We start from the raw sequence: 11,298 nt of genomic DNA, 5'->3' as shown, positions 1-11,298 counted from the left end.
TGATTTTAAAATCAATTCTCTGACCTACTGGAAGGTAGGTCAGAGTAGGCCTATGTAGTTGTAGATGTAGTTCAGGAAACAAACTTTAGTATGTGTAGCAATTTGTCTTGCAGGTCCTTTTTTATAAGAATATCCCTCATGGTCATGTGCCAAGAGATAGGTCTATTTTCCAAAGATGAGCGCAAACCTTGGCAAATGATTCATGTCCAAAGTCTTCCGTGGTAATGAATGCAGGTTTTATAAGAACATAACAAATTATTAATACATGCAGAGTAGGGAATCTCAACTAATCCTCCCTACGATCACTACAATAGGGAACATAGTAGGATCATCTACCTACAGGAGGGTGTGCTTGGGTGTGCATGCATGTGTGCGTATGCGAGAAAGTTGTAGAACTCTCGTTATAGTTCTCTGGTGCTCCCTGTTGACAGTCTAATATACTGTCCGCATGACTCAGAAAAAGAGATGTTGTCATTCTCTGTATGTTGCTTAAATTCTCCTAAATGGTTAGCGGTAAAGAAAAATCGGATATACTTCCACTAAATTAGCATCTAGACCACTAACATCATCTGAGACCAATCGGTTAATTATCCCAAGAGTAAACAGAAAACATGGTAAAGCAGGATTCAGATACTATGCAACAAATAGCTGGAATAATCTCCCTGAGGATTTAAGACTTGCCCCAACTCTGACCACTTTTAAAAAAAGACTGAAGTCTTTTATGTTTGCTATAGCTTTCTGCTAAAACTTAAATCCACTGCATTTTCTACAATCGATTTTCTAACTATGCCTTCGTTTTTCTATTTTATTATTTAATTTTACTCTAATTTTCTTTTACTTCGCCTGTTTTCTTTAGTTATCTATTCTCTTTAATTATTACTTTTATTGTATTTCAAGCACTTTGACTCTGCTTCGTGTATGAAAAGTGATACATAAATAAAGTTGCCTTGCCTTGCATAAAGAAAGTCAAAAAGTGTATTTGAATTGAATTTGAAATATTACAGAGGTATGATAATATTGTGTTCAAAATACGCCTCTACTTTTAATCGAACGGTAATGCCCTTTTAAGTATATTTAAAAAAACAACAACACTCAAAATGCTTGAATGCGACGAAAAAAGTAAAAAATCCAGTTACATACTAAAAGAGTGACTTTTGAAAAAGGTCAGGTTAACCTAACCTGTACGAATGTAAGTGTTGTCATGGCTTGGGACAACCTATCATTGGGCAAATAAAGACCAGGGGTTCTTGTTTATATTGCGAAATCCGCCCCAAAATGTTTTCCTTTTAAAGGCACCTCCCGACCACATCGTTCACCATTCCAGCCGTCATGAAGGTACTGGTCGTGCTAGCTCTGTCGCTGGTCCTTGTGGGTAGGTTGACAAAATGTTACAAAACAAAATTACCTATTGAGTTGATGGATTTTTATGAATCGATTTTTCAGAAAGTAAGAGTATTCTATAATTTCTTCATTCATATTTAAAGATGTTTTTTTGCTTAGTTGCAGTAAATATTAATAGAGTTGTTTTTGAATGGGTTGTTCCGTTGACATTGTAAGTAATGTCAAAGCAGTGGGTTCATTCCAATTTTGGAATAATAGGAATTTGTTTTGTTATAGTTATATTGCAAATATAACTCTTGATTTTTGTGATAATTATAGCTGGGTGTTTAATAATGTTTTTCATAATCATTTCACATTTCATAATCATTTCCCCTTCGCCATATTTTAAATTTTCTGGCACAAATGTCCTTGTACCATTGGTTTTCTTTGCTAAACATTTTTTCTTTGTATTTTGCAGCTGGCCTAGAGCTCAACTACGGTAAGAAGATGAGTCAATAACACATGCACATTCAACATAGAAATGTGAAATATATTATTTTGTTGTATTATTAGTTTTATTTCCTGGAAATGCGCCTGAAAAAGTGAGGTTGTCTTATATTTGGGGTACATCTTTTAAATGTCAATAGACATTCACAACTTTTTGGTCATAACACCTTTCATTTGACCAACTCAATACGGTATCTGCAAACATATTGCTACTAGCTTCTTGGATGTGAAAACATGAACAAATAACAACATGAGTTATAAAACAATATAGCAAATCAAAAAAATCACAATAAATTGACACATTGACGCACAAATCAGCCTGACACACAATTTACTGTATGCTGATGGCTGTTACTCCTGCTTCCAGCCCCAGAGTTTGCTGTAGGAAAGACCTACACGTACAACTATGAAGCAGTTATCCTGGGAGGTCTGCCTGAAGCTGGTCTTGCCAGGGCTGGTGTCAAACTGAGCAGCAAGGTCATCATCAGTGCTGAGGCTCCTAACACCTTCGTACTCAAGGTAAATACCTTAGCATTGTTAATATATAGTGCATAGTAACATAGAAATATACTGAGAATAGGATTAGCAGTAATACGATTAAAGAATGATAATATTAATAAATATTAACTAAAATAGAAATTTGTGAATGTTAAGTTACTAACTTAAGTAATATTCAATTGTCTTTGCAGGTTGTCGACCCAGAGCTCTATGAGTACAGTGGAATTTGGCCCACCGACACCTTTGTTCCAGCAACCAAGCTTACCTCAGCCCTGGCAGCTCAGCTACTGACACCCATCAAGTTCCAGTATGCTAATGGGGTTGTGGGTGCAATCTTTGCACCTGTTGGTGTCTCTACCACAGTGCTGAATGTCTTCAGGGGAGTCCTGAATCTCCTTCAGCTGAACATCAAGAAAACCCAGAATGTCTACGAGCTGCAAGAGGTTTGAGATTGTTGCATTTATTATACATTTATTTTCTTTATTTTTTCCTTTGATGACTTCATCCATTAAGTGCTTCGGTATTTCAGTGCCACAACTTTGTCATTGATTTGTGATCGTTAGGCTGGAACTCAGGGTGTCTGCAGGACCCACTATGTCATCAGCGAGGACGTAAAGACTGAACGTCTTCATCTGACCAAGACCAAGGATCTGAAACACTGTCAGGATGTAATCTACAAGGACATCGGCTTGGCCTACACCGAGAAATGTGTTCAGTGTCAAGCTGTAAGTTTCCTTGATTTTCTTTGAACCCTCTCACCTTACAACTCACACACGGGTGTCATAATTGTCTTGTGTCTTACTTCAACAGCGGGGTATGGCCCTGAAGGGAGCCGTTGCAGTCAATTACATCTTGAAGCCAGCAGCCACTGGTGCTCTGCTCTTGGAGGCAACTGCCACTGAACTCATCCAGTTCTCCCCCATTAACATCCTGAATGGGGCTGCCCAGATGGAGGCCAAGTATGTATGAATGATCTTTAAAACAGAAGGTTGACTTGATATCAATACTTGTGTCACACCTGTACCAAAAGACCAGAGATTGATGTTGTTGTGTTCTTTTCCACAGGCAACTTTTAACCTATGTTGGTATTTCAAAGACTCCAGTTCTACCCATTGCTGCAGCTTATATTCCCCGTGGATCCCTGCAGTATGAGTTTGCCACTGAGCTTCTCCAGACTCCCATCCAGCTCCTGAGAATAACCAACGCAGAGGCACAGGTGCATAGCTGGCATAGAAAAACCACACCCAACCAACACAACAATGCTCACAGAATAACCGTGGTCACATTGGATGTCTTGACAGATTGTTGAAGTGCTGAACCACTTGGTGACTTACAACGTGGCCAAGGTCCATGAAGATGCTCCTCTCAAGTTTGTTGAGCTCATCCAGCTCCTGCGCGTGGTCAGCTACGAAAGGATCGATGCCCTCTGGTCTCAGTACAAGGTCAAGCCAGCTTACAGGTTGGTTGATAATAATATTTTAGCCTGATATCATCATGAATTTCTACTTCCTTTTCCATAATTGAGTCTGAAGTTTCTTCCTTCAGAGCAGAATCTATAAAAAATAACGTAAAGGCAGATTTCAAACCTCTTCGTGAATTGAGCTTCCGTATGTTCACATGGATTACATCAGTATAGACCTGCTTGCAAGAAGCTGATTGGCTCAGGAAAAAATCATGCTAAGCAACCAACAACAGACCCTGAATCACCGAAAACTTTTTTAAAAGTGTGTTTGGACTCAGAGGCTGGAACCAGTCAAATTGTTTCTATCCATGAATCATCAAAACTGCTTGATGAACACCAAAGAAAATGCAGTACCAACGTCCAAAAAGGTCTACGAGAAATGTTGAACATTGTGTTTTGAAGGCATTGGTTCCTGAACGCTGTACCTGCCATTGGAACTCATGTGTCTCTGAAGTTCATCAAGGAGAAGTTCCTCATCGATGACATCAGTGTCGTTGAGGCAGCTCAGGCTCTGATTGGCTCCATCCACATGGTGACAGCTGACCTGGAGTCCATCAAGTTGGTCGAGGTAGGTCAACCTGCCAAATGGTCGCTGTGTTTTTTATGTTTTTACATTTTGGAAATGAAGAAACCTCAATGATACATTATTTTGATCACTCCACAGGCCATGATCGCCCACCACAAAATCCAGGCCAATGCTGTTCTTCGTGAAGTTGTTATGTTGGGCTTCGGAACCTTGGTTAACAAATACTGTGTCGCAACGCCACTATGCCCAGTTGACTTGGTGAAGGTACATGTTTTTTCCTTCGATTTTGTTTGCTACATTAAGAGCAATGAAAGCCCTTTCAATCCCATCTCACCTTTCTTATGTCTTTAACAGCCCATCCACGACCTGCTTATCCATTCTGTTGCCAACGCTGACATTAACGGAGCTATTATCGCTCTCAAAGTTCTGGGTAATGCTGGCCACCCTGCCAGTCTTAAGCCAATCATGAAGCTACTGCCTGGAATCTCCACTGCTGCTGCTGCCCTGCCCCTGAATCTTCACATCGAGGCCATCCTTGCCCTGAGGAACATCGCAAAGAAGGAGCCCAAGCTGGTAGGACTTTGTGACTTTTGTGCTTTGAATGCACTATTCTGCTTGTTTGGTTCTAACCCTTCACCTCTGTTCATTAGATCCAGGATTTGGCTGTTCAAGTCTTTATGGACAAGGCTCTTAAGGCTGAAATCCGTATGGCTGCTGCCCTAGTGCTGTTTGAGACCAGACTCCCCATGGGTCTGGTGACCGCCATCGCTGACGCAACCCTGAAGGAAAGCAATCTGCAGGTTGCAAGCTTTGTCTACTCTTACATGAAGTCCATGACCAAGAACACCGCTCCTGATTACGCATCAGTGTAAGATGCAACACCTATAATGATGATTCATCTATTCTCTATTTTGGGCTGATATAAATGAAACTTAACAGCGGCTGACGTTGTTCTTCTAGTGCCGCAGCATGTGCCGTTGCCATGAGGATGCTGAGCCCCAAATTCGACCGGCTGAGCCTTCGCTTCAGCAGGGCTCTCTACTTGGATGCCTACCATAGTGAGTTGATAATTATGACAAGGGTTTTCGTTTAGACATGTCATCTTGATCACACTGGCAGCTTGACATGTGTCCTGTTATGTCTGTAGACCCCATGATGGTTGGTGCTGCTGCCAGTGCTTTCTATATCAATGATGCTGCCACAGTGATGCCCAAGGCTGTTGTGGCCAAGGCCCGTACCTACTTCGCTGGAGCTTATGCTGATGTTCTTGAGGTCAGATTAATTTATAAAATTTGATGCATAATATAAGAGCAACAAATATCTAACTCTAGCCTGAACCTTCTGCATAACTTAACATTGGTGATGAAAGAACAACTATGTTCTGGATATGTTCATTAAAAAATGATTACATTTTTATTGTATTTTATTTCAGCTTGGCGTCAGAACCGAGGGAATCCAGGAAGCCCTCTTGAAGTTGCCCCAGGCTCCTGTGGACGCTGATAGGATCACAAAGATTAAGCACTTCATCCGGGCAGTAGGTTTCTGCCATCACTTCAACAGCAGACTATGAGTTCCACACACATGTCAAGCACCACGCTTGAGTTGACAATGATCTCTTTTCTTCAGATTTCCAACTGGAGGGCCACCGCTGTGAACCAGCCACTGGCCTCCGTTTACGTGAAGTTCTTTGGACAGGAAATTGGTTTCGCCAGCATTGACAAAGCCATCATTGATCAGCTTATCCAGGTAATGTGTAAAGTTACAAACTATTCTTAAGTAAATTAATGAACACATTAAACCAGAAGCACCGTTTTGATCGGGGCTTGTTTCCCATACAGGTGGCCACCGGACCTAGCGTTGCCACTTATGGAAGAAAGGCCCTGGAGGCCCTTCTCTCCGGTTTCTCCTTCCACTATGCCAAACCCATGCTGGTTGCTGAGGTGCGTCGCATCATGCCGTCCAACACCGGTCTGCCCATAGAGCTCAGCTTCTACACCGCTGCTGTGGCGGCTGCCACTGTTGAGTGTAAGCTCCAGAAACGAAACCTAACACAAGGAAAATATAGTATTGCAAATTTGACCTCCTTTTTCACTGACAATGTTCTCTGAATTACAGTCGCGACCACCGTGTCTCCTCCTCTACCTCTGAACTTTGCTGCTGCTCAGCTGCTAAAGTCCGACATTGAGATCAGAACCGCGGTTACTCCAAGGTACGACAAAAAAAAGACCACAAAAAGAAACATTGGTTTCATTGCATACATGATCATATGATGAATTTCATTTATTAATTATGAAAATAGTCATTACTGTTATTTCATCCATGTTCCATCCCTTTCTAACCTTCAGTGTTTCCATGCATACTTATGCTGTCATGGGCGTGAACACTGCCTTGATCCAGGCTGCCATCATGTCAATCGCCAAAATTCACACAATTGTTCCTGCAAAGGTGGAAGCAAGAGTTGACTTTATCAAGGGCAACTTCAAGATTCAAGCTTTGCCTGTCCAGGGTTTAAATAAGATCACAGCTGCAACGTATGTCATTTTTCTCTCTGCCGATCATTTACATAATAATTTCAATAGTTATAAAAAAAATGCCTAATGTTCTCTTTTCTCTTGCAGTCTGGAGACCTTTGCCGTTGCCAGAAATGTTGAAGATCTTGCAGCTGCAAAGTTTACGCCAATGATTCCATTAAAGTCCAACACACTGTCACGTGAAACATTTACTTCCAAGATTGCTTCCAGGTTGGCTTCTTTGACATCCTCTCTGGGTAGTGGATTGGTGAGTTTGGGACCTGCTCTTTGGAAAACACAAACAAATGCAATATTTACAGTTTCATAGTTTTAGAAACATTGTTTGAATATCATTTTGTGCTATTTTGTTTTTGCAGTCCAAATCATCAGAAATAATTCCTGTTGATTTGCCTGAGAACCTCATCAGGAAGATCAACCTCAATGCTGCCTTTGCAAAGAAATTGTGCGGTGAACTTAAGATATTCGGAATCAAGGTATGCGCCGAGATTGAATCCCGGAACGCCGCCGCCATCAAGGACTGCCCACTATATGCCGTTGTTGGAAAACATGCCCTCATTCTCGAGATTTCACCAGGCAAGTAAAAATATTTTAATGATTACAATTATAAGACATTGGATTGCATATAAATATTTAAGTCAAATAACTTTTATCAACCATATGCCTCCAGCCACTGGACCTGTGATTGAGAAGATCGAGGTTGAGATTCAAGTTGGCGAGAAGGCTGTGGAGAAGATCATCAAGGTGATCAACAGGAGCCAGGAGGAAGAAACCGTTGAGGAGAGGAACGTCTTGCTGAAACTCAAGAAGATCCTCGTTCCCGGTCTGAAGAACGCCACCAGAGCTTCCTCTTCCTCCAGCAGCTCTAGTTCCCTCAAATCCAGCTCAAGCAGCAGTTCTAGCAGCCGCTCTTCCTCCTCATCCTCCTCCTCCTCCTCCTCCTCCTCATCCAGCGCCCGCGTGTCAAAGGTGATGTTTGTTTTTGGTCTAAATTCCTGGGCTTGAAAAAAACATCAACATCAACATATGAAATAGATCTTTGTTTTAAAGTAAAAGTTTTTAAATGTCTTCTTCTTTTGTTTAATTTCAGCAACAGTCATTCGAGATGAAGTTTTCCAAGATTCACATCCACCAGGTATTTTTCATTTATATTTGAAGAAATATAATTAGACCAGTAGTTATGTGTAACGGTCGTTGCATTCATTTTATTGCCCTATTTTCTTTTATGTTTTCAGCATTCCGTTTCCGCAGCCAGAACATCAAGCAGAAGTAGCGCTGCCAGCTTCGAGGCCATCTACAACAAGGTGCGTCATCAGAAAGGCCCAATGCATGTGATGGGTCACATTGAACACTCAATGATTGCTGGTGCTAAGCCTATGCTTCTGTATGAATCCTCAGGCCAAGTACCTTGCGAACGCCATCAATCCCACTGTGACAATCCTTGTCCGTGCTGTGAGAGCAGACCACAAGGCCCAGGGATACCAGGCCACAGCCTACTGGGACAAGCCGGCTTCCAGAGTCCAGCTGATCCTCGCTAACCTGGTGGAGGAAAACCACTGGAGGATCTGCTCTGACGCTGTCCTGCTCAGCTATGAGAAAATCATGGTAAAACCTTCTTCAGCAACAACCCCGAACTCCAGGAACAGTCATCATAATTTTCTGTGTTTTGTATGCTTGAAATTAATATTCATCATTTTCCATTAGGCCAAGGTTGCTTGGGGAATTGATTGCAAGGAATTCGAGACCAAGATCATTGCTGAAACTGGACTTGTTGGTAAAAGCTCTGCGATGCGCCTGAAGTTCACCTGGGACAAGCTTCCAACTTCCGCGAAGCGCTATGCCAAGAAGTAAAGCCACAAATCATACCAACTTAATCAAATCATTTGGCACTGACTGAATAGCTGAATGTATAATGTATGATTTTCTTCCTGATAAAGGCTGTCAGACTACCTCGGAAATGCTGCACAGCTGGCAGGTGTGGAAATGTCAAAGGCCAAGAATTCTCTGAAACAATTGAAACTGACTTTGGCTTTGACATCTGACAAAACCCTGAATGTTGTGCTGAAGACACCAAAGGTAGGGTTCTCTTAAATATAGTAGTTTGAAGAAATATAAAGAATATAATTGTTATGCTGTTCCTTTAATTCCTGGTGATCAATATCAAAACATTGATGTTGCTGTACAGAGGACCTTCTACAAACTGGCTGTGATGCTTCCAGTCTACATCCCTGTTGGAAATACAGCTGATGAGTTGGTGGCCTATCAGAACAGTCTATCTGATAAGATTATATATGTGCTCACCAAAGCAAATGCAGGTCAGCCTCGATACTTACTTTCCATGTTATTTACTTTCTTCAAAATAATGAAAAAAAAATCCACCTTCTTTGATTAATCTGTCTCATTCTGCAATAGCTAAGTGCACCATCATCAATGACAAGGTGACCACATTCAACCAGCGCATCTTCAAGAACCAGATGCCTGAGTCTTGCTCTCAAGTTTTGGCACAGGACTGCACCGAAGATCTGAAATTCATTGTTCTGCTAAAGAAGGATCCGTTATCCAACAACAAACAAATCAATGTGAATATTGCTGACATGTGAGTAAATCCCTTCAGGGAGTTCATTGGACGTATTCTTCATTTTTGACACGTGTATCATCGACACATGTATCTATCAAGACCCCTCACTATCTATTTTCCCCATCAGTGAGGTTGACCTAATTCCCCTGAACAACAACATCATCGTGAAGATCAATGGAGTCATATTGCCCACTGCCAACCTGCCGTACCAGCACCCTACAAGTACATAAGTAACACTTTGAACTGGAACTACAGTCCAACACTTGATAAACTGATTATATTGTACAAATGACTGTTATACCTGTGATTATTGCAGACAAAATCCAGATCAAGAAGCTGGGTGAGGGCATTGCTCTCCATGCGCCAAGCCATGGTCTTCAAGAGGTGTATTTAGACGCCAACACATTGAAGGTAGGAAGAAAAATACAATGCAATTCACTATTTTCCTCTGCTATATGACACAAAGGAGGTTTCTTAACAGTGGATCATTCTGTTCACAGGTCAAGGTGGCCGACTGGATGAAGGGACAGACCTGTGGACTCTGTGGAAAGGCTGACGGAGAGGTCAGAGAGGAGTACCAGACCCCCAACGGACGTCTCGCCTCAAACTCAGTCAGCTACGCTCAATCCTGGGTGATCCCTGCCGAGAGCTGCCGCGACGTCTCAAGTAAGACCGGTGGATGATATGGCCAAGGCTTGGTTTACTTTATCAGCTTGGTGGACAGCTACAAAATGTGTTTTAGCTTCAAACTGGGTTTTGATGTTAATCATTCGGTTGACTACAAAATTCATGTCATAACTTTGGATTTACTTTTTCTTCTCCTTCAGAATGTTACATGGAGCTTGAATCAGTGAAGCTGGAGAAGCAAATGATCCTCCATGGAGAAGAGTCCAAATGCTTCTCCGTTGAGCCAGTGTTGCGCTGCCTGTCTGGTTGCACCCCACTGAAGACCATCCCTGTCACCGTTGGTTTCCACTGTCTGCCCGCCGGTAAGTCAAAACTCCTTAAAGACAACGGCGCTTCGTTGTGGGGGGAGGGGGGAGTCAGGATAGTCTATTGGTTGGGGTGTTTGACTCCCCAGTCTGAAGGTGCTGGGTTCGAACCCCAATGTTCCACAGACTACTTGTAGGCATTCCGAGAGCCCGATTCCTAACACCTTTCCATCCCCTTTCTAAAGAACATCTGATATTCACTGGAGGTTGCTTTCAATGTAAGGGTCTGCGAAATGATCGAATAATGTTGTCTTAACTGCTTTGTTCTCCAACTTCCCTGTAGATTCGAACATGAGTTTGACCAGCCTGAACAACATCTATGAGAAGAGCGAGGACCTGAAAGAGACCACCGAAGCCCACCTGGCCTGTCGCTGCTCAGCACAGTGCGCTTAAGGAAACATTACACACTCTATAAATTCCCTATTTTATTGTAGATAAAGTAGTATGGAAGATTAGTTGATATTCCTTTCCATACTGCATGTATTAATCATTTGTTATGTTCTCATTAAAAATATTCATTACCATGGCAGACTTTGGACATGAATTCATTTGCAAATGTTTGCGCACATCTTTGGAAAATGTCTTGACGCATGACCATGAGTATTGGGATATCCTTAAAAAAAAGGAATATTACAGTAATCTACTGTCAGCAACATGATAAGGCTTTTAGCCTACCGTTGGACTCCTTGGATCTTAGCTTTCATATGATTTTGTTTGCGTAGATAGCATTATGTGAAAAGATGGTTTTCAAGCAGGTTAGCATTTAGCTTCTACCGGAAGTAAACCAGATTTGTAGGAAGCACCTAGCCTCTAGCCATATAAACAGGTTTCCCATTGACAAACGCCCGATATAGAACAGTGAAATTTCCAATCGATTAATCATTTGA

The 11,298-nt window shown here is 41.8% G+C and overlaps 1 protein-coding gene across 1 annotated transcript; it reads left to right on the top strand.

Moving 5' to 3' along the window:
* Nucleotides 1–1,329: 1,329 nt before the first annotated feature.
* Nucleotides 1,330–10,934, top strand: LOC130392986 (vitellogenin-2-like). Its single transcript, XM_056603544.1, has 34 exons — nt 1,330–1,372; nt 1,799–1,819; nt 2,195–2,346; nt 2,517–2,768; nt 2,889–3,050; nt 3,136–3,284; nt 3,391–3,541; nt 3,627–3,784; nt 4,190–4,355; nt 4,452–4,577; nt 4,668–4,886; nt 4,964–5,181; nt 5,274–5,371; nt 5,461–5,585; nt 5,746–5,847; nt 5,940–6,059; nt 6,152–6,338; nt 6,429–6,522; nt 6,659–6,844; nt 6,932–7,091; nt 7,201–7,417; nt 7,512–7,810; nt 7,932–7,976; nt 8,077–8,145; nt 8,240–8,446; nt 8,546–8,688; nt 8,779–8,917; nt 9,027–9,156; nt 9,254–9,437; nt 9,547–9,641; nt 9,736–9,830; nt 9,920–10,085; nt 10,247–10,408; nt 10,695–10,934. Exons 1-34 carry the CDS (start codon nt 1,330–1,332, stop codon nt 10,802–10,804), a joined length of 4,950 nt encoding a protein of 1,649 aa, XP_056459519.1. The 3' UTR covers nt 10,805–10,934.
* Nucleotides 10,935–11,298: the final 364 nt, after the last annotated feature.

This window comes from Gadus chalcogrammus, chromosome 12, assembly GCF_026213295.1.
Source record: "Gadus chalcogrammus isolate NIFS_2021 chromosome 12, NIFS_Gcha_1.0, whole genome shotgun sequence".
NCBI classification, from domain to species: domain Eukaryota; kingdom Metazoa; phylum Chordata; class Actinopteri; order Gadiformes; family Gadidae; genus Gadus; species Gadus chalcogrammus.
The sequence above is the reverse complement of the archived record's forward strand: the minus strand, read 5'-3'. Positions and strand labels throughout refer to the sequence as shown.